At 63.6% G+C, this 24,712-nt stretch overlaps 3 protein-coding genes and 1 long non-coding RNA gene across 5 annotated transcripts in view; 3 read left to right on the plus strand and 1 right to left on the minus strand.

The window, feature by feature from the left end:
* The window catches only part of APRT (adenine phosphoribosyltransferase), a 3,244-nt gene extending 1,344 nt beyond the window's left edge, over nucleotides 1-1,900 (plus strand). Inside the window, exons 2-5 of the mRNA XM_032854598.1 lie at nucleotides 9-198; nucleotides 1,112-1,245; nucleotides 1,461-1,539; nucleotides 1,709-1,900. Of these exons, the coding sequence (XP_032710489.1) occupies nucleotides 9-198; nucleotides 1,112-1,245; nucleotides 1,461-1,539; nucleotides 1,709-1,851 (546 nt within the window). The 3' untranslated portion in view covers nucleotides 1,852-1,900. The remainder of the gene's footprint in view (nucleotides 1-8; nucleotides 199-1,111; nucleotides 1,246-1,460; nucleotides 1,540-1,708) is intronic.
* A 640-nt stretch (nucleotides 1,901-2,540) lies between these two features.
* Nucleotides 2,541-6,759, minus strand: CDT1 (chromatin licensing and DNA replication factor 1). Its single transcript, XM_032853769.1, has 10 exons — nucleotides 6,463-6,759; nucleotides 5,807-5,992; nucleotides 5,575-5,729; nucleotides 4,969-5,166; nucleotides 4,727-4,872; nucleotides 4,489-4,589; nucleotides 3,894-4,082; nucleotides 3,580-3,720; nucleotides 3,295-3,496; nucleotides 2,541-2,871 (listed from the first exon to the last, which is right to left on the minus strand). The coding sequence occupies exons 1-10, from the start codon at nucleotides 6,691-6,693 to the stop codon at nucleotides 2,708-2,710; spliced, it is 1,713 nt and encodes a 570-aa protein (XP_032709660.1). The 5' UTR covers nucleotides 6,694-6,759; the 3' UTR covers nucleotides 2,541-2,707.
* A 578-nt stretch (nucleotides 6,760-7,337) lies between these two features.
* On the plus strand, nucleotides 7,338-9,505 carry LOC116865548. Of its 2 annotated transcripts, none has more exons than XR_004382228.1 (3): nucleotides 7,338-8,286; nucleotides 8,361-8,576; nucleotides 8,899-9,505. It is a non-coding gene; the product is annotated as an uncharacterized LOC116865548 (long non-coding RNA). The 2 variants fall into 2 exon arrangements; XR_004382229.1 differs by having other exon boundaries at nucleotides 7,339-8,286; nucleotides 8,370-8,576.
* Nucleotides 9,506-20,618: 11,113 nt separating this feature from the next.
* The window catches only part of PIEZO1 (piezo type mechanosensitive ion channel component 1), a 51,297-nt gene continuing 47,203 nt past the window's right edge, over nucleotides 20,619-24,712 (plus strand). The window contains exon 1 of the mRNA XM_032853770.1: nucleotides 20,619-20,934. Within this exon, the coding sequence (XP_032709661.1) occupies nucleotides 20,871-20,934 (64 nt within the window). The 5' untranslated portion in view covers nucleotides 20,619-20,870. The remainder of the gene's footprint in view (nucleotides 20,935-24,712) is intronic.

Here is a 24,712-nt window from a genome sequence, read left to right on the forward strand (position 1 = left end):
GGGGGGGGGGGGGCCGCGGGGGCGCGCGGGGCGGAGGGGCGCGGGGCCCACGCCCGACGCCCTGCCTCACCCGCCCGCTCGCGCGCGCCAGGGACATCTCGCCGCTCCTGAAGGACCCCGCCGCCTTCCGCGCGTGCATCAGCCTCCTGGCGCGCCACCTGAGACAGACGCACGGCGGCGACATCGACTACGTCGTGGGCAAGTGAACCCGGGGACGCCCCGTCGGCCCTGCCGCGCCCTGGGGTGTCCGGGGGCCGCAGGGTCTGCGCCAGGAGGCCGTGAGCGCGGAGGGGCTGGGGGGCGGCCCCCGGGTGACACTGGACGCCGCACCGGGGTTTGGGTGGGTGGTAGGGACGGCCCCGCTGCGCCGCACGTGGTGCCCGAGGGTGGGTCCAGCCTTGGTGGCCCGGCAGACGGTAGCGTCCCCGCCCCCCGCCGCAAGTTCCTGGCCTCCAGCTCCGGACACGTGGGGCCCCGCGGCCCGGTTGCGCAGGGAGTGTCTGACCAGAGTCCAGGGGCCAAGCACGCTGCTGTTCTCCCCTGGAGTGCCCTGAGCCCTGGGCCGCGCCCTTTCCCCGCGGCACCCTGGCAGGTCTGGTCCCTGTGCGAGTCCCCTCGCCTGGGGCTCCCAAGGCTCCCCAGGGACCACAGCTTTCCACTTGGCTGAGTCCTCCCGGCCAGGGCAGCCCGCCCCCACTGCACTCCTGGAAGGCGTGGGGACCCCGCTCTGCCCGCTCCAGGCAGAAGCTGCTTTTAAGGATGATGAAAGGCGCCTGAGTCCCTGTCATAGTCCCTGCCAGCCCCGCTAGACCGGCAGCAGCGCTGAGGGGGGAGGTCAGGTCACTTCCCTGAGGCACAGCTGCACGTGCCTGCTGTGTGGGGCTCGCCTGGTCCTGGTCCTTGACCCCACCTCCCAGGGTCCCTGTGCGGGGCGGGGGCCGTGTTGGCGTTGCCGAGAGTGTGATGTCCTTGGTCTTCCAGCTGCAGGCGACAGAGCCAGGAGCCTTTTGTCTTTGCAAAGGCTCCGTGTCACCTTCCAGCACTGGCTCACCAGGATCTCAGGCTGCTGTGCCACACAGCTGCCCCTTGACACCCCCGCTCTCGCCAACAGGCCTGGACTCCCGAGGCTTTCTGTTCGGCCCATCCCTGGCCCAGGAGCTTGGCTTGGGCTGCGTGCTCATCCGAAAACGAGGGAAGCTGCCCGGCCCCACTGTGTCTGCCTCATACACCCTGGAGTACGGCAAGGTGAATGGGCTGGGCACCGCCGCCTTCCCCCCTCGGGCACCCCCCGCCCCAGAACAGTCGTGGGGTCGAGGGGCGCTGCCGTGGTTGGTGCTCAGCCTCTGAGACGCCAGGCTCGCCAGGAGACGGCTGGGTGGGTTGAAACTGGGGCCCAGACGGCCGCATCCGGTCAGCAACCCCTCCCAGGCCATTTCCTGACACAGGCTTCCCGTGTGCAGGCGGAGCTGGAAATCCAGACAGACGCCTTGGAGCCGGGGCAGAAGGTGGTCGTCGTGGACGATCTGCTGGCCACTGGCGGTGAGGGCCTCCCCCCCCCCCCCCCCCCCCCACCCCCCCGAAGGGGGGCCTGGGGGGCGCGGGGGGGCGCTGCGAGGGCTGCAAGAATGTGCCTCACAGCGTGTGAGCGGCGGGGCCCCGCGCGCGCCACCGGGAGCCTCGCCAGCATACCAACCCCTCCCCCGCCCAGGAACCATGCGGGCGGCCTGTGAGCTGCTGGGCCAGCTGCAGGCCGAGGTGCTGGAGTGCGTGAGCCTGGTGGAGCTGACGTCGCTCAAGGGCCGGGAGAAGCTGGCGCCGGTGCCCTTCTTCTCCCTCCTGCAGTTCGAGTGACGCCCGCCGCGGCCGCCAGGGGGCGCCGGCCACCTGCCTGGACTTTTTTTTTTTTTAACGGTTTTGCGCATGCAATTGCCTTTCCCAAGTGCCTAGGCCGTGGTCGTGGTCCTTCCTGCGGGCTCCGGATCTGGAGGTGTCAAGGCCTGGAGCGAGCAGTTCAGGCCGGGGCCCCGCCCCCAAAGGTGCACTTAACAAAGACAGACGTGAATAAACTGCTTTGTTAGAGTGGCTGCTCTCGGTCCAGGTGCTGGGGTGGGGCCGTGGGGCGACGTGCAGGAATCCCACCTGGCCGGCCGCCCGGGCCTCCTGTGGCCCAGAGCAGGCAGGAGACCAGGGCTGCCCGAACTGCTGCCCAGTCGTGGCTCCAAAAGGTCATGCTCCTGGGCAGCTCACAACTTTGTCTTCGGGTTCTAGATGGTGGAAGTGCCCATCCGTGTTGCTGGGGCTGGTTCCTTCTGGGGGCCCCAGGGAGACCATGTCCATGGCTTTCCCAGCTTCTAGAGCCTCAGAGCCGACCCTCCATCCTAAGCCAGCAGCCTGCTGCCCTCCTACAAGGGCCCAGGGGGTCACCGAGCCCACTGGGCCATCCAGGATTCCCACGTGGATGTCCTGGGGACATTCTGCCCACCGCCTGCCCTCCTGCCTCACTTCCCTACACCCCAAACACTGCAAAGACCAAGTCCCCAACAGAAACCAGTTTAATAACAAAATGCTGCCCCAGGAGAGGCCTACTGCCCACGCTGGCCAGGGAGCCTGGTGGGGGGTGCAGAGGGGGGAAAGTGCATCTTGTTCCTAAAGAGAGTAAAAGACACAGCGGGCAAGGGCAGGGACTGGAAGTCCGTGGCTGCGAGGTTCACAGCACCACCTCCGCCCGGGCAAGGCAGGCCAGCCGTGTGAGGACACCTGCCAGGTCTGCAGCCTTGTCCAGCTTGATGTAGGTGTCCGCACGGACACGGTGCAGACTGAGCCAGTCGGGCAGCAGCTCAGAGAGGAGTTGCACGTGCTTCTCCATCTCCCCTGCAGAGGGAGGGGGGTGCATGAGGCGGGGGCCCAGGCCCCGTCAGCAGGCCTGCCTGAAGGCCAACCCTGCCCCTCTCCCCCTGCCTGCCTGTCCATGCCTCTGAGAAGCAGAGTGAACACCGAAAAGATGGGGAACAGCTTTGCCAAGGAGCTAACCCACTAAGCCCCGCACAGGTCCCAGTCCCCAGGGGGGAGCTACCCTGGAGCTTGGAGGGAGCCAAGGGTCCCATGGGCCGTGGGGCCATCTAAGGGGCTGCAGGGCACAGTCGGGTTGTGAAAGCAGAAGCTCAAGAGCTGACCTCCAAGGCACTGTGCCCGCCCAGCACACGCCACAGACGCTCCACACGTATGTGGAACAGCCGATCCCCGGTGCCCACCCTCAGCCGGGAGTCGGGGACGCAGGGAGGGTCCCGCACACACCAGGGCTCAGGGCCACGGGGTAGCTGCCCAGCAGCCTGCTGCAGGCCACGTCCATGGGCAGCGCCGGCTTGCGCTCCGACACGAAGATGCTGCGTAGTACGCGGGCGAGCTCGGGCAGCCGCTCGAGCCGCTGCTGCCGCTGCTCCTGCTCCGGCCGCCGGGTCATCTGTGCCAGCTGCTTCCGTGCCTCCTTGCACCGGATCTGCGGCGGGCCCAAGCCACAGTCAGTGGGAAGCCAGGCCCGTGCTGGCCCGGCTCTGCCGCACCGGGACCCCCGGCACTCACCCTCTCTAGCAGGTCCTGGGACACCCCCTTCAGGGCCGCAGGCGGGTTAGCGGGTGGTGTGGCCCGTGGGGTGGAGCAGGGGGACCCAGGGCTGCTGGGCTTGGCGGTACGCTGGGCCAGGCCACTCAGGGCCTTTTCCATCTAGGGCAGGTCAGAGGGAGGAATGAGGCGGAGCCCCCCCTGCCCGGGGGGGGGGGGGCGCAGTCTGTCCAGCCCAGCAGGGCCAAACCTGCTGCCCCAGGACAGAGCCTACGTATCAGGTGCCCGCGTGGAGACGGGGCAGCCCCGCCCTGTCATCCCAGACTCAGTCTTACCCTGGGCGACAGGAGGCCGCGGGCACGGGCCAACACCTCCTGGGCGGTGGCCGGCTTCTCCACAGTGGGCGGCTGGGGCAGCTCAGCTGGCTCGATGTCAGGCACGCTGTCCACATTGAACCGGGGGTGCCAACGTGTGAGCTGGTCCTCAGGCACCGCCACGGGAGGGTTCAGGGAGGCCAGGAAGGCCTGTGTGTGAAGGGGACAGGGAGTGTGGGCTGATCCCAGGCACGTCCGTATTGGGGCAGGCAAGGCTGTGGGGCTCCTGTCCCCGCTGGACGACCTTGGACGAGGTCCTGCGTCCGAGCTCCAGCTGCTCAGCCGGGCAAGGACAGGACACCGCAGCCGACAGCCCCCACTGAGCCCGTCGTGAACCTCCAGGGGCCTGGGGCTGCCATGCCGAGCTCCTCCCCCTCAGCCGGGGGACAGGACCGGGACCCTGGCCCACCGCGCATCCACCGGGCAGGGGGCAGCCATGAGAGGGGTCCAGAGAACTCGAAAGGTCAGCCTCTCAAGAAGGCCTGTTTCCTACAGGAGGAGGGGACGGGGCGCAGGGCGGGCTAGGGACAGGCCTCCCCCTGGGCCGGGTACTCACACTGTGGTGCTCGCGGACACGCTTCACCAGGTTCTGGCTGAAGAGCCGCCGGCGCTGCAGGAGCTGCGAGGCCGTGAGCTGGGGCGCTGGGCTGCCGGCCTCTGCGGGGAGAGTTCAGGGCTGAGGCCCCGGGTCTTGGAGGAGGCCAGGGCCCAAGGCCTCACACCCACGGTCCAAACCATGTCACTGGCAGGGAGGCAGGCTCATAGCTGCGTGACCTCCGCCACGGCTCACTCACCGCGGTCCAGCAGCGGCTCAATGGTAAGCTGGTAATCGGACCTCTTAAGGCCGTCCTTGAAGGTGGGGATGTTGCGCTCCTGGCGGAAGCGGTAGGAAGTTGGGTACACGGCTCTGATCTGGCCCACATTGCGCTCTTCAAAGCGCCTACGAGACAAGGTACTGGGCTCAGAGAGCGCCAGGCAGGGCACAGGGCGGTCTCCGCAGGCACGGGGAGGCCCCTGCCCGCTGCGGGCCACTCACTTGCGCATCATGTCCTGAACGCCCTGCTTGACTTTGGCAAACGTCACGGTCTCGGAGCGGTTGTACAACAAGCCCACGATGGCGTCCATGCTGCGGAACATCTCCGCCAGCACCTGGTACTTGTAGGGCAGCACGAGGCCTGGGGGCCCCGGCTGGGCCAGGGCGTGGAAGCGCTCGTAGGCAGGTGCCTTCTCTCCGCTGCCATGGAGGGAGCCGGGCTCAGGGGAAGCACCAGACCCCCACCCCTCCAACACCAACCGCAGGCAGGCAACGTGGCCCTGGAGACCCCAGGGCCGGGGAAGTCCCAAGCCACCCCCAACCCTGGTTCCCTCATCTCTAAGAGGCACACGATGACCACAGGGAGCAAAGGAGGACAGACAAGGCTACAGGACACGTACACCCCATAGCAGCGAGCCTTTGAAAGCATCCAGAATTCACAAGGGCCCTCACGGCAAGAGCTGGCACGTCTCACAGATGGAGGTCCGGGTGCGGAGCTAGCCAGTGGCAGACCTGGGATCTGAGAGCCCCATCCCTGCCTCTGCCCAGTCCTGTCCTCCTACCAGCCTAGACTTTCCTTTGGGGCCTGAACGCCCACCCAGGACTCACCATGGCCCTGCTGGGTGCCCCTGGTCCTCCAGCACGCTGGGCTCCCCAGCATCCTTCCTTCGGGCACTTGCCCTCAGCTCCTGGGCCCGGGCCCCTAGTTCCCGTGCCCGCTGTAGGCACGACTTCAGCTCAGAGAATGTGACTTTTGAGGAGGTCTGTGGACACAAGATGCCATCAGCTGGCCAGTCACACCCACATCACTTGACCTCCCCTACCCTGGGTCCAGACTCACTTTCTTCTCCGGGGTGGCCAGGCAGGGCTGCAGACCTGCTGAGAGAGAGGCCTGCTCCGGGGAGCCAGGGACAGCCGGGACAGCCGGGGCAGTGGCGTCAGCCGGGGCAGTGGCGTCAGCCGGGGCAGTGGCGTCAGCTGGGGCATCGAGGGCAGCTGGGGCAGGTGGGGCAGTGGGACCCGAGACCTGGCGGGCAAGACGCAGAAGGTGAATGAGGAACCAAACTCGGTGGTGAATGACTGGTTCCTCCCTCCCTCGCTTAGCTACAAAGGGGGCACGAGGCCCGGTTTTCGCAGGAGTCAAGCCAGAGGAGGCAGCAGTGGCCAGTCTGGGCTTCTTGCTCCTCCCGGGCTTGACCCCTAGCCCAGCCTGGCCGGCAGGCTGGACATCTACCAGCCCACGGAGCCCAGGCCCTCCTCCGGCCCCTCCAACAGCTCCGTCCAGCACCTCCGCGCCCTCGCTGCGGAGCTCTGCGCCCGGTTCTCGCGGCGCCCGCGGCACACCTGCCCCCGCCGTCTGCGGGCACCGGGCCCCAGGCCTTCTCCAGTGTCCTGCAGCGGTTCGGGGCCGGTTCTCCGCACCGTGCCCCGTGGGCAGCCCGCCCCCGGGTCCGCGCCCCCCGCCCGCGCCCCAGCCCCGGCCTGTCTCTCGCTCACCGCGTCGGCCGGCAGCCGCAGTCTCCGGCGCGCGGGCGGCGCGGGGTGGTCGCGCGCGGGCTCTGCGGGCGGGCGGGCGCGCTTGCGGCTGCTGCCCGGGGTGCGGGCCGGGGCGCCTGGCGCGGGCTTGGCGGGGCTCGGGGTGCGCCAGGCCTGCTTGACCCGCGGAGGCACGGCGCGGAGCCCGGGGCGGCGGCGCGCGAAGAAGTCGGTGAGGCGAGGCTGTGCCATGGCGGGAGCGGGGATAGGGACCGGGCTCCGGGCGGAACGCGGAGCGAGCGGGGACCCCGAGGCACGGAAGTGGTGCCGCGCGCCGAGCCGATTTTCCCGCCGCTTCTGCCCCCGCCCGCCGCGGGCGGAACCACCGGCGGGGGAGCCGGGGATGGCCGAGAAATGGGCCCGTCCGGGCACATGCGCACTGACGCGCTCGCGGCCGCGCCGACGCGCGCATGCGCCGACGCGCGGCCTCACCCCCACCCCCCCACCCCCCTCACCCCCGCCTCCGTCCGACCGACTGCGGCTGGGGAAGAGCTCGACGTGGGGAGGTCGCGGGGCCGGGGCGGTTTTGGCGAAGAGAGCGATGGCTCGCCGCTTCTCTTGAGGTTGACAGCAGTCACCGTGGAGTGACGCTGGCCCTCTCGGCGGCTGCCAGACCCGGGGTGCGGGTTCTGTGTCAGCGACGCTGTTGTACCGAGAAGAGGGTCCTGGGGAGGGGGTGTTCGTGCGGGAGGGGCCGCTGCCGCCGGGGACAGCGCCGCCGCCGGGGTCCTGCTGCCCCGGGGTCCTGCTACCAGGACCGGGGCGCGCTGGAGGGGGCCTCTCGGTGGGGGAAGGGTGCCCAGAGGCGGCGGTTCCCGTCGATGAGCGGAGCGGGCAGCCCCGGGAACAGCAGCCGGCCGGGGAGCAGGGTGGGAGGCGGCCGCCGGCGTGTTTAAGGCTCGATTCTGTGACCGGTGTGTGACGGCGTGTGTGCTCTGGACCGCACGCTGTAGGTAAGCGTGGACCTCCGTGGGAATGGACCTTTCCAAATTTAAGGTTGCTGTGCGTTATAGGGCGGAGCCGTGCGGGATCCTGGAACTGTAGTGACAGCCTCTTCTTAAGACCAAGGGCGTCGAGGGGCTTCGTAAATCTTCCAGCTCAGAGGCTCATCGGGAGGGAGCAGCCGTCTTCTCTCCCAGATACACCGTGGTTCCCCATCTAGAAAGTAAGGGAGCGCTCGGTCTTGGAGAGTACAGACAGCTAGCTGACCTGAACATAGGGGACGTCAGGATCTGGCTCCCAGCCCCTGCCCTCTGAAGGTGCACTGGTGAGCAGGAACGCCCCTCCCTGCCCAGAACCTCCAGAATGCTGCACTGTTTCTGCCAGCCTTACCCTCATCTTGCCTCCCGGCCACCCACCAGCCTGGAACCACAGAGTGCTGGCTCGGCTCCCGACCCCCCAGAGAGCTGAGTGAGGTGACAGATGACAGGCTCCCCTGGCTGTGTGACAAGAGCACGCACTCCCAGGCAGTCCACTGCAGGGGACTCCTGGGAGGGAAAGAGTCACGGATTGCTGTGTTCTGGCTAGCTCCCCAGGGGCACTAATCTAGAGATGGAAGCGGGCACTAGGAGACCCTGAGTGGCTCTGGGGATAGCCGAGGGGTCTCATAGGATGCAGAGCATGAATCTAAAACGTGTCTGTCCCAAGTAGGATGAGGCAAGTCTGTCTGCATTCAGTCCTCACAAGCAGCCAGTGGGCAGGGGCCTGGGGACCAGCTCCAACACCACTGCCAGTGCCTTTCCAGTGCACTTGGCCGTACCACTGTTACTTTGCATGTCTCACCTGGTGAGTAGGTCTTTTTGGGGTGACTTCAGCCTCTGGGGAAGCTCCTTCTTAGAAAATTTTCTGCCCACTTACAGTGACGGCAGTAAGACGGGTCACCTCAGCAGCCACCTCTACAAGGTGGGACCCCTACCTTCCTGTCACTGCTAACGAGATGAGAGACGCACAGCCGAACCAATCAGCTCCTCTCCTGGGACCCAAGACTGGAACTGGAACCACCATCCTGTCACGTCTGGTTGTGAGAAGTGAGATGGAGTAGGACAGTCATCTTCCACCCTGTGTGTGGAGACAGGGTAATGAGCAAGGGACTGTGTGACCTAGGGACAGGGAGCCAGACCCAGCAGCTGACTCAGATGGTTTGTGATGGCTTCCACTTTGCTCTCATGGGAGACCCACAGCCTTTCAAGGTGGCCTGGCTTATTAGAAAGCAGCCTCTAGTCCCTCCCATACCTCTGCGTCTTTTATCTAAAGGGCCTCTGAGTGACTTTCTGTTTCTTCCGACCCCAGGAGGCTGGGGGAGAGCAGGGGCAAAAGGTTGATCCATATGAGGCTACAGTAATAAAAATACAGAGTAGTAAGGAAAGTGAACGCCCTTCTCTGCTCTGTTCTGCCCAGGCTCCCCCTGAAGTGTCATGCTGGCTTATAGGTGTGGAATATTAAGAGGACATAGCCTGGTTAGAATGCCTTCAGGAGAGAGGAACCAGATAACAAGGACAAGAACCCTTCTTTCTGGAACCCTTTACCCTGCAGTGCCTGGGAGATCGGGACCTGTGCCTTCATTCATGTGATTACTGACTGCCCACTGGGAGCCTCGCTGCGGAAGACCCAGTACAGGCCAGGCCACTGAGGGTCCCCCGTGCACCAGGCTGAGAACAAGACAGGTGAGACCCCGCTCTCAAGGAGCTCACATTCTAGTGGAGAGAGACAGAAACCAGTTTTATTGGAACTTCAGAAAAAGAATATAAAACCTAGTCATGAGCTGGAGTGACGGGGGGGCACTTTAGATCTGAGGGTTCAGGGAGGCCTCTTGGAGAGGATCACACTGAAGGGCAAGAAGAAGGGACCGTGGGGGCGTCTGATAGCAGCGTGTGGAACCCACACAGCCATCACAACCACCACCGTCGTTTTAAGCACATTCCAAAGAATGACTGGAGTTGAAGTACGTTCTGAGTTTGAGTTACAGACCTGTCTGCCTGTCTGGAACTTCCTTAGAACCCATCCCACAAAATAGTAGCCGGGCTCTGTGAGCTGCGCCGTATGCAGGCCTGCTTCGCCATAGCTGGGATGCCTTCTCCGTCTCCCCCTCAGAGCGAACCTCCATGCCGTCGCCCATCTGTGGAGAAGAAGCCAGTACTTGGAAGGCATAAAGCCGACGCACCGGGCAGCCGGCTCTGGTTGCCCACCTCTGTGTCTCATTCGGTCACTCTTCCTGCCCCAAGAGACAGGAAGGAGCTGCAGAGGTGTGGTGGGATTCAGGCCTTATGGGTCCCCTGCACCTGCAGAGAACCTGCCGCCTGCAGTCGAAGGGGAGATTTTCATGGTCTCGGCGTACAGTGCCATGTCCCCAGCCAGACCTGGAGGCAGCTTGACGTTCAAGGAAGACATCTGGGTCTCAGCCATAATCGGCCCGCACCAGGCTCATTGTCCACCAGGCATGATGGGACAAACAGGAGGGTGGAGAAGCCACTGCTGCGCACAGGCTGAGTGACCTGGGAGGTGGACTCTACTCCCTAAGCCTCACATCCCTCATCCTTATCAGGGGGACTCACGGAGAGTGCTCTCAGCAGAGCCCTGGGAAAGCAAATGTAGCCCAAGCTCCCGAGCGACGGTGGCCCACCGCGGCCCCATCAACCGCACACCTGCTTGCAGAGAATGGTGGGGTGGGGTGGGGCACACTCTGTCTCGATCCACGTGTGAGTGTCCAGCAGCCCCAACAGAAACGTGGCGGGGGCCACGGGCCTAATTTTACGCTTTCTCGTGGCTACCTTAAGAAAGTAACAAGAATCAGGTGACAGTCGTTTTCAAGTATATCCTTATTTTACCCGTTATGTCCCAAATGTTATCATTTGAACAAGTAACCGATAAACTTTATTAATGAGCTATTTCACATGGTTCACCGCCGTCCACTCAACCATCACTAAGTCCTAGTGCTGGTCACACCAGGTGCCGTCCGTCGCGCCTCGCGGCACGCTCGATTCTCACGGAAACGCCTGGTCTTTGCCCGGGTTTCACGAAATCCGCAGCTGGAAGCGGATTGGGCCCGGGTTGCTCTGACCACACAACTCTCCCAGCAGTGCCGGGGAAAGGCCGGGCCCCAGCGGGCTGGATCCTGCAGGGCGGGGGTCCCCACGACCCGGCGGACGGGAACAGGGCGGAGACGGCGCGGGTCGAGACGCCACGCAACCCCCGGGCTCCCAGACCCCGCCCGCGCGAGAACGCCCGCCCGCGCCGCCCTGCGCCGCCCTGCGCCGTCCATCCCGCGGCGGCACGGGGCGGGGCGTAACTCCAGAAGGGGCGGTGTCTGTGAGGGGGCGTGGCCTGCTCGGGTCGGCACGGCGCCGGGGGCGGGGCCGGGGTGGCAGGGGAGGTGCCGCCGGTGGGGGCGTGGCCGGAGGTCAGGCTGGGCCCCGAGTTCCTCCACCCCGCGAGGGGGCGGGCCCGCTGCGGCGCCCGTGAGTGGGGCCGTCGGGGTCGCCTGGGTCACCTCAGCCCGAGGGTCCTGCAGGCTCCTGTTCTCACCCCCGCTGCCCTGTCCTCTGTGGGAAGGTAGAGCCCTCGGAGCGCTCACCTGCGGAACGTCAGGCCGGAACCCAGGGCCTTGCTCCCGGCCGAGCTCGCCGCCCTCCTCCCCGCGCCGTGGCCGGACCCCCGCCGGGAGGCCTGTGAATGTCCCTCGCCTGAGGACTTTGGGGGCTTTGCACAAGCCACTCCCGATCCAGGTGGGTTGGCCGTGCCGTGCGCGCCGGCGGCTCAGCCCTGCGCTGGGGGGGCGGGTGCTCCGCGCTGCAGAGCGGAAGGCATCTGCCCTGCACCCCAGGGCTCGGCCCTGCGGACGGAAGGCTCCCCCGGAGCTCAGGAGCGCACTCTGTAGTAAGGGAGGCCCATTCGGCAGCGTCCGTTGCGCTCGCCCTGGTGCTGGGCCCTGCGCGAGGGCCGGGGGACGTGCCAGTACCCACTGACGCAAGTGAAACTGAGTCAAGGGAAACCCCATCAGGTGGGCAGGGGGAGCGCCCCGGCCTGTCGGTTGCAGACCCATCAGGAAGCGGGACTTGACCTTGCACGTGGACACTGCTCTGCTCCTGGGGCCTGCGGAAGGGACGCTCGCTCATCACCTGTCCCCCCCGTAAGCACACCGGCTCCCTCCAGCAGTGGGAAGCCGCCCACTCCAGTCCCGGGTCACCCCTTCCAGCTCATGACAGCGCTCTGGACCTACCCTTTCCCTCCTCAAAAAAGCGTGTCTCCCCTTGGTTCCTCACACTCGCCTGTGGTTTTTCCACAGCTCGTTTGTCCCACACGGCAGTGCATTTTTATTCCCCAGTCCACCCCTCTTTCGGGTCTGACCCGCACACCTCGCGCAGGTCTGTAAACAGGGGCGGCGAAGTCAGCTCCCCCGGGCCAGCCTTTCCCTTAGAGGTAGGCTGCGTGGGAGTGACGTTTCCACCGGGACCTGGGCCACGTTCCTGCCGCCTGGCAGTGAGGGCCTGTGCTGACAGGAGAGGGCACACAAGGTCTCTTTGGCCTCACAGAGCACTTTGGTCTTGGGGCCGTGGAAGCCTCTACTCGGGAGTGGGGAGACCAGGTTTCACCCAGAGGGAAGCCTGAGGGGTGGGAGCCAGAGGCAGGCGGAGGCCGTCACTTGGGCAGACACCCGTGACTCTGGGGGTATCTGCCTGGCTCAGTCCATGGAGTGTGAGACTTGTCATCTCAAGGCTGTGAGTTCGAGCCCCACATTGGTTATAGAGATTACTTAAACATAGACTCTTAAAAAAAAAAAAAAAGAAGTCCTCTGACTTTGGTTTAGAAGAGGTGGGCTGGGGGCACCTGGGTGGCTCCGTTGGTTGAGCGACTGCCTTCGGCTCAGGTCATGACCCCGGACTTCTGGGATCGAGTCCCGCATCGGGCTCCCAGCTCCTTGGGGAGTCTGCTTCTCTCTCTGACCTTCTCCTCTCTCATGCTCTCTCTCACTCATTCTCTTGCAAATAAATAAATTTTAAAAAAATCTTTAAAAAAAAAAAAAAAGAAGAGGTGGGCTGAAGATCAGGTCAGATGCCAGCCCGTCCGCCAACCTGTGTGTGTGGTCATGGGCTCACGGCTGCACGTTCCGGCGACACAGTATCACGAGGGCCGTGGCCCGTCCCTGTAGCAGGCTTGCGTGCAGGAACACTCAGGTAGCGAGACTGGGATGGTTCTGAGAAACAGCAGCGGGCGGGTGGCACCCAAGATCAGGACAGGGAAGGACCCCAGGCTGCAGGTGGGGATGGGAGGGACCACGTGGCTGTGTGGCCCGGCAGGAATGGCCCGCAGACCACCCATAGCCGGGGCACCACAGAGGAGTTTGAACTTCCTGCCTCGGCAGGCGGGGAAGGAAGCAGCGACCAGAACTGAGTGGACAGTAGCCCCGTCGGTCACTGTGGAGGGCAGGTGAGGGTCAGGAGGCTATGGTAACCCCACTGCTGAGAGAGGACAGATGCGGGCAAGGAGGAAGGACTGAGTGCAGCCCAGTGGGGCCGCCAAGTGACCACACAGAGCCTTGCGTGTCTCTGGCCTGTGGTGAGGAGGTGGGGGCCTCAGGACAAGAGAGGGAAAGGGCAGATCCCGGGTCCCATGGAGGCTCTCTGCTTCGGCAGTGAGGGATGCTGTCAGCCAGGCAAGCCCTGACCACACAGCCCCACCCCAAAGTGTCTGGAAGGTGGGAGTGGGAACAGGGGCGGGGTCCGTGCCATTGTCAGATCAAGACCCTTTTCACCTGGATTGACAGAAATCAGGGCCCAAGGCAAAGCCTCATGCGCCACTTTGGATGATGGGCCCTGCGGGGAGCTTGTGAGAACAGGACACCAGAGGGGAGGAAGGGCGCACGTGGAAGACCCATCTGTCCTCAGAGTTGATGGTACAGCCACAAAGGCCAAGTAGATGACACCTGAGGACCGTCCAGGGGGGAAAGGAGAGGTGTGGGACAGGTGTCCACAACCAAGCAGAGGTGTGGCAGAGAGCAAGGCATTTGGGGGACCCATGCGGCCCTGGGTGTTTTGCACAGGGTTACAGACAGTGGGGTGATGTGGCCTGTGCCCCCAGCCCTGGGACAGGATGCCCAGAAACCCTGCAGGACCCAGGATCCTTAGAAGAGTGACGTGGTCAGGCTCCCTGTGCTCAGGACCTCCAGTCTCCTTCCTCTGCTCCCAGCCAGCGCCCACCAGTGCGAGAGGACACCACTCAGCCGGGGCCCCGCTGCCCACTGTCCACTTGTCGCAGGGAAGGGGATGGCTGACCCCTTCCCTGTCCCTGAGCAAGCTGGTGGGGGACCTCGATCACCCCCGGGGTGGGGACAGCGCCCCCCCCCCCTCCGCCAGGGGCCCTTGGTCAGTTCCATTCCAGTGACAGTAAAGAAAACCAGCAGCAACTGGGCCAGAGCAGAACTGGCAGGAAGCTGGAAAGCACCAGGGCCGGAAGGGCCAGGGACCTCCTCGGCTGAACCTGCTTTGAGAAGTTTCCTGCAAAGGAGGAAGGCACAGGCTGCACCTAGCTCCTCCTCCACCCTCAACCTGCCCCAGCGGTCTCGAACCCAGAAGTGCAGGCAGGGAAAGGGCCAAGTGTAGGGGGCAGCCAAGTCTGCACACGGGCCAGGCCCTCCTCCTCCAGCTCCCACCAGGCTCCCAGGAGAGCCATGGCCCCACAGGAGGGCTCGGGAACCCCCATAGGAGGGCTAGGGAGTCGGCAGGGCTGGTGGCACTGGCGAGTGCCAAGGGAGGGGCAAGCGCTGAGGGAGGGCTGGACAACCCCTGTGACTGGGGCCAGGACCTCCTGCTGCTCCCCCCACCCCACGGGCCCACCTTGCCCACCCGGGTTTGGAAAGTGCACTGCCGTGCCTGCCCTGTGCAGCCCCCCTGGGTTTGCTGTCCCTGGCTTCCTGCTCTGTGTCTCTGGGGGCAGTCAGGTCTCAGAATTTCCACCAGGAGCAGGGCAAGGTGGAGAGTTTAGGAGCTGGGCAGCTTGCTGGCTGTGGAGAAACTGTCTTCTCTGCCTTCCCTCCGAGCTCGGTGTGATGGAGCATGTCCCTTGAAGGAATGAAGCTCCTGCCCAGAGAGGCCTCGCATTGGCCTGGGCTCCCTGCTGTGAGGGGCTCCCCGGACCCCACAAGGATGGGAAGGTCTGCCGCGGAGTCAGGCACTGCTCTTCCCTGGGCTTAGTTTGTTTGTTTTTTAAGGTTTTATTTATTTATTTGACAGACAGAGATCACAAGTAGGCAGAGGCGGGGGGGGGGGGAAGCAGGCTCCCCGCTGAGCAGAGAGCCCGACACGGGGCTCGATCCTAAGACCCTGAGATCATGACCGGAGCCGGAGGCGGACGCTTCCCCAAAAGAACCCCCAGGCACTGCTTCTCTTTCATTCGCTGCTTTGTGCAGTGTCTGAGGGCAGGTATTCCTTTTTTTTTTTTTTCTTTTTTTATTTATTTAACAGACAGAGATCACAGGTAGGCAGAGAGAGAGAGAGAGAGAGGAAGCAGGCTCCCCGCTGAGCAGAGAGCCCGATGCGGGGCTCGATCCTAGGACCCTGGGACCATGACCCGAGCCGGAGGCAGTGGCTTCACCCCCTGAGCCCCCTCGGGCGCCCCTGATGGCAGGTATCTCTCACAGTCGCTGGATGGGGGAAATGATCCCACGTCATGGGGTGGGAACATGGTCCCCGAGGTCAGCCCACCGTCTTCAATGCAGCATTGGTCTCTGCCACTCCTTGCCACCCCCTCTGCTTGGCCCTGTCCCCACTGCTCCCAGGGACAGTCCTTCCCGCAGGCAGACAGAAGAGGTACCAGATCCTGTCATGGGACAGGCTGCAGGGGTCTGGGCAGAGCCATCAGTCACTTCTCTAAGGCCTCTCGCTTGTGCCTGCCTAGGGACCTGCCAGCCCCAGGGGACACCAGGCACTGGTCAGACTTGTTGCTGCTTGGGTCCAGGCCATCGGCCCCCTTGCTCGATCTTAGTCCCCCCCCATCATTCCATCCAGCTGCGGGCAGTTTTGCGGCTGAGGTGGGGGTAAGGAAACTGCTGACAGAGCTCTAAAGGTCAGGTTCGCGTGGAAAATGCCAGTTAGTCATCAGATGAGGTTCACCAGCCGCAGGTGTGGGTTTCAGGACCTACTTGATTCCTGGTAGAAGTTTGTGAAGGGCTCTTGGCTGCACACACCTGTGGGCACTTCTCTGCGTCATGGGCTCCAATTTGGCCCGTCCGTGAGGCCAGCAGGTGGTTTCCAGACCCGACCTGGTGTCACTGCTGACTCTGGTCCGGTCACGTCCTGACCAAGGACAAAGCTGAATGGCGGCAAGGACGCAGGCTCACCAGGCCAGTTCTGGGTGGGCAGGGGGGACGGAAGGGACAGTTCCGCGAGGCTGGCTCTGTGCGGCAGCTGGGTGGGCCCTGACTCTCCCCGGACCAGATCCCGTTCTTCGCTTCCAGGAGAGAGGGGACTGCAAGGGAATGCACTCGGGGAAATAGCTCCGCAAAAGCCCGTCAAGTCCTTGGCCAGCCGTCAGGAAAACAACGTTCGGCAGAAGGAGAGAATGTGGTTGGTCTGGGGAGCCTCCAGGGGTCGGGGGAGGAAGACTCGGGGTGCGCTGCTGAGAAACCATCTTAACCTGGAGTATGTGTCCTCAGTGAGCTGCTTCTGGGCTAAAAACACGCAGTGGAAGACACCGTATTCGCCCTCCGGAGCTGCCGCTCGGCACCGCAGAGCAGTCACGCGGTTGCACAACCCACCACCATTTCCCAAGCGTTCTCATCAACCCAACAGAAACTCTGGCCCCGTTAAGTAATAACTCCCCAGTCCCTCCCTCGGGCCGGGGGCCTTATCGTCTAGTTGCCGTGTCGTTGGCCTATCCCAGCCGTTGCGAGCAAACGGGATCACACGGTGTCTGACATCTTCGCTTGGGATGCTGTGTTCATGGGTCATCGGCTGGGGGGTGGGCCAGCCCTCGCTCCTGGTTATGGCTGGGTAACCTTCCCGGGATCTGTTCATGGACACGTGGGTGGTGTCCTCCTGAGTTCATGTTTGAGCGTGGGCAGATAACAACGCCTGTATTATCCCTGGGGAAGAGTGAATCCTGAGGGGTCAAGGCCCCTGTGATGGCCTGCGCCCTGGTCCCTTGTCCCTCGGGGAGCTGACCGCTCTTGCTCTTTCAAGACAAGATTATGAATTTCACAAAGAACAGTGACCTTAGTAGGACTGAGCTGTGGGGTGGTGGGACTTCAGGAAGGCTGGACTCAGAGCCTGGTGTGTTCTGTGCCAGATGACACCCAACCCGGGCTCCAGCCCCTCTGTCCTCACCTGCAGGTGACAGTGGCGTGGCCAGACACTTCCCACTCCCTGCTCCCCTGCCCAGCAAGGAGGCAGGTCAGAAGTTCTTTTTTTGGGGCACCTGGGTGGCTCAGTGAGTTAAAGCCTCTGCCTTCGGCTCGGGTCATGGTCTCAGGGTCCTGGGATCGAGCCCCGCATTGGGCTCTCTGCTCGGTGGGGAGCCTGCTTCTCCCTCTCTCTCTCTCTGCCTGCCTCTCTGCCTGCTTGTGATCTCTGTCTGTCAAATAAATAAATAAAATCTTTAAAAAAAAGTTTTTTTCTGAAAAGCCGTCCCTGGTGTGCTCAATTTAAATTTATTTTGTGAAAGGTGGTATTACTCGCATATAGCAAAAAATCTAAGTAGTGCCAGTGACCATTATGTTTCTTCCCATCCTGACCGTGCAGCCTCGCGACTGTGCTGTCTCTCCCCACCTCCACCTTCTCCCTCCTGCCTCTCCTCCTGTCTCTACCCCGACCCTCTCCCTCTCTCAATCTCTCCCTGTGTCTCTCTCTCAGGCTCCCGGCCTCCTGTGCCCTCCAGGGGCTGTCTTAGCTGTAATACTGTATCTTAGATGCTCACTGATACAGAGTTGCAACTCTCCTGCAGGATACACTGTAATTTCTCTCCCGACTCCTGTGGGCCAGGAGTCAGGTTCTGCCCAGTCTTTTCCGCTCCCAGTCCTGGGACTCGGGCATTCTGTTCCCCAGGGAGCACACCTGCTGGACAAGTTGTGAGGCCTCCCCTTCTCTGCAGCCCTGTGTGGGAGCTGAACGGGAGGGGAGGAGCACGGGGAGCTGGTCCCCGAAGCTGGGTGGGGGCTTTGGGACTGCCTACTCTGGAACTCCCCTCCCCTGACCCTCATTCTCTGTGTCCTGCTTCCAGGCCTCAGAGGCTGCTCTTGGGAAATGGTCAGAAGCCTCGTATCCTAAGCCTTCGGAGGACTTAGTAAAGGAGCAGTTTTTGAACTTTTTAAAAGACTTTATTTATTCGACTCAGAGAGAGAGAGAGAGAGAGAGAGAGAGAGGAGGAGGAGGAGGAGGGAACACAAGCAAGGGGAGTGGGAGAGGGAGAAGCAGGCTTCTGGCTGAGCAGGGAGCCCGATGCGGGGCTCGATCCCAGGACCCTGGGACCATGACCTGAGCCGAAGGCAGATGCTTAGCGAGTAAGCCAGCCCCTCCTTTTTCTTGTTTGTATTTAAACTCTTTATATAAACAAGGTTATCTCATGCCCCCCATATGGGAAACAGCTGATCCCTCTGAAGCACTAGAAGGGGGAGAAGGGCCCACCCTGGTCTTCCTTCCTAGGCACAGACTCCAAAATCCCCAGTTTAAAGTACGCCTAGACCCCTCTCATGTCCGAGTGGAGAGCCTGCCTTCACACCTTATTGACCTCAGTTGTCTTACTGCTCCCTTGAGGGCAGAGCCCAGAGAAGGGCAGGGGTGAGCCAGGACTCACGGGCTGGGGGTGCCGACCTGTCCGCTTTAGGGGGTCTGCCTTCTGACACAGTGAAGGTGGTCTGCTGCGGCAGGAGCCCTCTGAGAAGCTGCGGGAGAGCTGGGTGGTTGGGGACGGGGCCGGCAGACCTACAGAGTGTCCCTTGGTGGCCTGTGCAGGTAGACATCAGTGTCTTGAGTGTGGGGACCCCTCCGATCACCCCCAAAGGCAGGCCAAGCAGAGGAAAGAGTAAGGGGAGGCCTCACTCCAGCTCGTGTCTGTTCTGCCCATTTCCATGGTGTTCTGAGAGGGCCTTCCTCTCCATCTGCACTCCTCGCTCCAGCCCGTGGCCCGGTGAGGGAACTGAGGGGACAGACAATAGTCCTTCCTTCTCAGTCTACTTCGCTGTGGCTCTGAAACCTCCACAGCCCTGCTGCTCGGGGCCACAACCCCATGTCACAGATGCTCTGTGAGGCACAGAGAAGAGGGAGGCCTCCTGGGGTCATGTAGCCAGCAGCTGGCAGCACCAACGTGGGCAGTTTAGTCCTTTCTGTTGATGTTGCTGCTGCTGCTCAGAGACCTTGGCTCCAACCCCTGCCAAGGGATGGCCCTAGTTGGCTTCCCTTAAGGTTGGCACCAGCTGTCTCTACTAGAGGCTGGGACTAGCCAGGATTTGCAGGTGGGTCCTGGGCCTCCCACACAGCTGGACCTTATGTCCCCAGCCTCCTTGGGGCTCGGGCCTTGGGGAAGAACCCCAAGGTTCTAGAAAAAAGGTTCTAGAAAACAGCCAGGGTCAGACACAATGCCAGCAGAAATTAAGATGTGAACAAGCAGTCAAAAGAGGAAGGGAGAAAAACCGATCAGCATTGAACACCAGACTTCTGAAAGTCTGTATTTCTCACTTTTTTTTTCTTTTCTTTTTTAAGGTTTATTTGTGGGGCGCTTGGGTGTCTCAGTTGGTGAAGCATTTGCCTTTGGCTCAGGTTGTGATCCCGGGGTCCTGGGATTGAGCCCCGCATCAGGCTCCCTGCTCAGCAAGAAGTCTGCTTCTCCCTCTGACTCTCCCTCCCCTGTGCTCTGTCTCTCTCTCTCAAATAAATACAATCTTTTTTTAAAAAGGTTTATTTATTTTTTAAAAAAGGGTTTATTTATTTGGGAGTGAGCAAGTGAGCAGTGAGGAGGGGCAGAGGGAGAGGGAAAGAGGGTTTTTTTTTTTTTTTTTAAGATTTTATTTATTTATTTGACAGACAGAGATCACAAGCCAGCAGAGGCAGGCAGAGAGAGAGGAGGAAGCAGGCTCCCTGCTGAGCAGAGAGCCCAATGTAGGACTTGATGCTAGGACCCTGGGATCATGACCTGAGCCAAAGGCAGAGGCCTTAACCCACTGAGCCACCCAGGCGCCCGGGGAAAGAGGGTCTTAAGCCCACTCTGGGCTGAGCGCCAAGCCCCAAGCCCCAAGCCCCAGGTGGGGCTCCATCCCATGACCCTGAGATCAGGACTTGAGCCCAAACCAAGAGTCAGAGGCTTAACTGACTCTGCCACCAGATGCCCCAGCATTTCTGGCCTTTGAAGAGTGGAGGATCTGGGTCTGAGTTGGGGCTGTCACTAGGAGGCGGAGGCGGGTGTGGGGTGGGTCGGTATTGGCCGCAGGCTCCGCAGGCTCCCCAGGCTCCCGGGGCCCCAACCACGCCCACCAACTTCACTGATGCCCTGGTACGGCGGAGGCTGGGGCCTAGGACCACACTCAAGTGGGTTCTGCCCCTTACATCATGGGGCCCTCCCCTTTCTCCTCCCCAAGCTCACCTCGACGGTGGCAAAGGCCAAACGGAGGGTCTGGTGACCGGCACAGCCCGGACTCAGACCCTATCTTCCACCCCAGGGGACGCCAGGCCCAGGCTGGGCTCCCGCTGGGGTCACTGTCCTACAGCAAAGGGATCGGCGGCGCAAAGCCGCTGGTGGGGGCCCCGGCTCTGCAACCCCGACCCCTCGCCACGGTCCCCAGGGGGCGCTGCGCGCTCACGTGTGCGGGAGCAAAGCGAAAGTCGCTCCGGCCACGCGGGGCGCAGTGGGGCGTGGGGTGCCGCGCGGGAAGCCCGGGCGCTGGGCAGCCCCTCGTGCGCGCACCGCGAGCGGCGGGACCAAGCCCTTCCCGGGGCGTGTGCGCGCGGGGCTCCCGGGAGTGGAGGGCCGGCGGGGCGCGCGGAGGCGCCGAGCGCAGCGGGCGCGCGGGCCGTCGGAGGAGCGCGGAGGCGGGCACGCCGCGGAGGGCGGGCGAGCGGGGGGCCGAGCCTATAAAGGCCCGCGGGCCGAGGGGCGGGAGCGCAGCGCCCAGCCGCAGTCCGGCCCTGCTAGGCTTCCGCGAGCCCCGAGAGCCGCGCGCTGCGCTCCACCGCGGGGTAGGGCTGGCACCGGAGCGGGGTCGGCGGGCCCCGGGCCGAGGCGGAGGAGAAGGCGGCGGCGGCGGCCGCGGAGGCGCTCGGGTCGCCGCCGCCCAGCCGAGGGTCCTGGCCGCGGGGCGCGGCACGTGCGACGACCCGCCCTGCGCGCCATGTCCCCCTAGCGCCGCGGCGGCAGAGCGACCCCCGGCCGGCCCCGCGGGCCCCCCGGGCATGGAGCGGCACGTGCTCGGCGCCGCGCTCTACTGGCTGCTGCTGCCCCTCGCGCTCCTGGCCGGTGAGTGGGCGCGGGCGCGGGGGTCTCCGGGCTGGACGAGGGCTGCGTCCCAGCTCCCGACTTCCCGGGCCGGGACGCGCGGCCCGCGGCGCCCGCATTCCAGAAGCATGAGCGCGCCGGGGAGGCCGGGAGGGCGGCGGCGGGGCCGGGGGTGAGGTGGCACCGGGCGCCCTCGGGTGCGGGCCGGCGAGCGCGCGGAGAGCGGCCGGGGCCTCGGCAGGGACGCGGGGGAGTCGGGGCGCCGGAGGGGCCGGTGTGCTCTTGGGGGGGAGGCTGGAACGCCAAGGAGGGGGGCACGAATCTCTTTCCCTCTTTCGTGTTAAAAAAAAAGAAAAGCGCAAACTTGCATCATGACTTCCTGACCAATCTGGGAGAAGGCGGGCTTCCTGCCTGGAGCTGTTTAATCTGGAGGCTCGGGAGCAGAACTAACGTCCGTCCGTCCCTCCGCGCCCCGGCCCGGCCCCACCCCCGCGGCCTGGGGCTGGCCTGTGCTGCGGGAAGGGTACTGCAGGCTCCTCCCTGGCCTTCCCTTGCCCTGGCTCGGTCCGGGCAGTCCTCCCTGGCCTACCCGGCGCTGGGGGAGGAGCAGCCCCAGAAGGCTCCGGGCATTAGAGCCCAGGACCCCCAACCCTGGCACCACAGTTCCCCGCTTGCGGTGGGCGGGAGGGTCCCTGGGTTCCCCGGGCTCTTAAGCCCCACCCCCCGCGGCCCTCCTGCCTCGTCAGTGCCCAGGGCAGAATGCCCGAGAAGGCCTTCCACCCTTCCCCTGGTCCCCCGCCCTCAGCCCCTCCACGTGGGGCCGTGTCTGCCAGCTGGGAGCTGGAAAGCAGTCTGAGTCAAGGCTGGGGGAACAGGGCACGGTTTGCCTTGTGGGCGTCCCTCCGTTGCGTGGAAGTCCATCAGAGCGTGGGGGGGGGTTCTTTTCTGGAAGCCCTTCCAGGGCCTCTGAACTCCCTCCAGGTGGGCCTCTGCCAACCTCCGGCTAGGTGGGAGCTGGCCTCCCTGGGGGCCAGGGTGCGGGAGCGGCCTGCACTTGGGCTCCCAAACAGACTGTGTTTTGATTTGTAGCAGTGAAAGACGGTGAAACGGGGGACTTTTCGGGACAGGAATCAATGGCAAGCATTGAGGTCGGAGAGGAGAGTTTGAGTCAGCGGTGTGTGGACAGGGCGGCCCGGGGTCAGCTCAGGGGAGAGCGCGGGGTCACCTGGCCCGTACTCGGTGCTGGCTGGCTTTGTTCCTCCTGCCTCTAGACAGCCAGACAGACGGACAAGCAGGCTGGACCTCGATGGGGGGTGGGGGGGGAACAGTAAGCTTCTCAAAGGGCAGCTTCCCCTCTGCCCTGCAGTGCACCTGTGGCCGCCTTAGCCTGGCCTTGCCCTACGGGAACCCGAGAGGCCAGGGCAGGCCGTGTGGAGGTGGTGGAGACCCCTGCTGCACGATGGTAAGCTCTTCCTGTCATGGGGCACAGAGTAAATATTTTCATATCACAAACTCTTCTGATGTTGTTTCCAGCCGTGCAAACACGTAAAAGCCACGACTGGCCTGCGAGCTGTACCAGGACAGGCGGTGGAGCGGAGGTGGCCCTGGGGCCTGGGTGTGTTGGCCTGATCATTAGTCGGGGCTTCTGGGCTCTCTGGCCCCCAGCTGGTGCCCATGTGGGTGCTGGGGGTGCCCTCTTCTTCTCTGGCTGCTTGTGGGCCCTACCCAAGGCAGCTGGGGAGCTTTTCAACTGCGGGTGACTAGTTCACTGTATCCTGTCCTCCGTTTCTCTGTTAGCACAAAACTGCCCTCAGAGAGTCTCTTGCAGTTACTGACCCAGGCCGTGTCCCCCGTGGTTCTGTGTCCGGGTGTGGCGTTTGGCTTCAGGGCTTTTTCTTAAGCTGGGGGGAGGGGTCAGTGCGGTACCGACCGAGGCCAGCTCTCCTGTCCTGGGTGCCGACAGCTCCCTGGGGACCGTCCTGCTGTCCCCCTGATGGACAGGGAGCCATCGACTCTGCCGCTCTCGTGCCCCTCCTCATCCCGTGATGGGCTTTGGCTGGAAACGGGTAGTTCCACCGTGTTTTGAAAGTGAGTGTGTGGATGCTGGAGAAGGCGTCAGGCTGTTAGTCATGAGTGCCCTGGGCCAGCTCCCGCCGTGGCCGTGGTGAGGGTGTGAGTCATCCCGGAGTGCCCCCCGCTCACCCCACGCCACTCCCCGGACAGCCTGCCTGCCTCTGACCCATGCCGGAGACCCCCCAGCTCCCCGGCAGGGACGGCGGCCTCTCGGGGCTCCCCTGTTGTCTGCGCAGCCCTAGGGGCAGAGGACCCTGAGCTGGGAGCTTCTAGGGAGATGGCAGGACCTTTTGTGACTGCCTTAGACTGGGCCACGTCTCCTGCCTCCTGACCTAACGGGGGCGACCAGAAACTGCCACCGTGGTCTGAAAGGCAGGTGGTAGAGCGTGGTAACTGCCACCGACTCCGGGAAACCCTGCGGTGGGGCAATATGGCTTTTCTCTGTCGGACTCCCACTGCACCCTGGGGCATCACCTGTGCTGCACTGTCACTGAGAAACGCTCAGAATGGGGACACTTCCTTTTCATCATGACTGTCTGCACACCCTTGTGATCAGGCAGCGAGGCTGTGAGATGATGGGGTTGCGGGGGGTCACCATGGAGCTCGTCTCGTTCTACGGCCCGGCTCTGCAGGTGCCTGGAGCTGGGTGGCCGTGGAGCTGGGGGCGGCGGTGGGGACAGGGCAATGAGTCAGCCTGTCTGAGCGGGCTGGTGAACGGGACCTCAGGTGTGTGCGTGCACCTGTGGGTGTGTTGAGGATGGGGCGGGGTCACCCGTGGTCACCCCACAGGTAGGGGGATGTGGAGAGCCCCGCGCTACCCCGGTAGGGTCCTGCAGAGGAAGTGTCTTCTCTGGGGGTGGGAGGAGTCCCCGGCTCAGATCCTGGCCCCGAGGGCTGCTTCCTGGGCGTCTCCTGTTCTGACCCAGCACTAAATTTGCTGCTGGTGCTCAAAGGCGGAAAGAAGGAAGGGCGGGTCTTCTTGACTCTACCTTGCTGGGCCCCAGAGCTGCCGCAGGGGGCCGCCTTCTGGGGTGGGGTCCTGAGATGGGCCGGCCCCCCAGAGGGCACGGAAACCCCTTCACCACTGCCACCTCGGGGCTCAGGGGGAGCGTCCGCCCACAGGAAGCCTCCCCTGGCCACTCTGGTTCTCAGAGACCCCCCCTTTGTCTTAGAATTCAACAAAATGCCGGTCTTTCCTGGGTTACCTATTTTAGAAATACGTAAACATTGTTTATGTAGATTATTTTTTTAACGTCCTATTTTTTTGGAAGAGAGTGAGCGAGCACGAGGGGCCAAGGGACAAGCAGACCCCCCGCGAGCGCAGAGCCCTGGGAGGTGGGGGGGCCGGCTGGATCCCAGGATCCCAAGATCCGAAACCCAGAGGCGGACGTTCAGCTGACTGAGCCACCCGGGCGGCCCCATGTCGCTTTAATGGAGCTCTTTTTCCTCCTGGTTTGCAAAGCCCGTCTGGACTTCTCGCAGCAGACACCTCAGGCTTCCAGAAGCGGTTACTGCGGCAGCACACAGTGCGGAGCGCGACCTGCAGCCTTGGCTGGCGTGGGGGGGTGGGGGGGGTGTGGGCGTTTCTGTCGGGGCGGTGGGGGGGGCCTGGCAGGACCACCTGCTCCGCACCTGAGCTCTTGACTTTTGAACTTCCCTGAGTTGTTGTTTTCTTGATGGGGGCAGGGGTGGGGCTCATCCACTCACCTGAAATCTTGTAGGTAGG

This window comes from Lontra canadensis, unplaced genomic scaffold, assembly GCF_010015895.1.
Source record: "Lontra canadensis isolate GAN:19392208 unplaced genomic scaffold, GSC_riverotter_1.0 scaffold8, whole genome shotgun sequence".
In the NCBI taxonomy this organism is placed as follows: Eukaryota; Metazoa; Chordata; class Mammalia; order Carnivora; family Mustelidae; genus Lontra; species Lontra canadensis.

Bases quoted from the DNA above. Each gene is read 5' to 3' on its own strand.
- CDT1 (XM_032853769.1), bottom strand. From the start codon at position 6,693: ATGGCACAGCCTCGCCTCACCGACTTCTTCGCGCGCCGCCGCCCCGGG. The intron at 5,993-6,462 runs GTGAGCGAGAGA...CTTGCCCGCCAG, and splicing joins TGCGGCTGCCGGCCGACGCG to GTCTCGGGTCCCACTGCCCC. The intron at 5,167-5,574 runs GTGAGTCCTGGG...CCTCCATGGCAG, and splicing joins GGGCACCCAGCAGGGCCATG to CGGAGAGAAGGCACCTGCCT.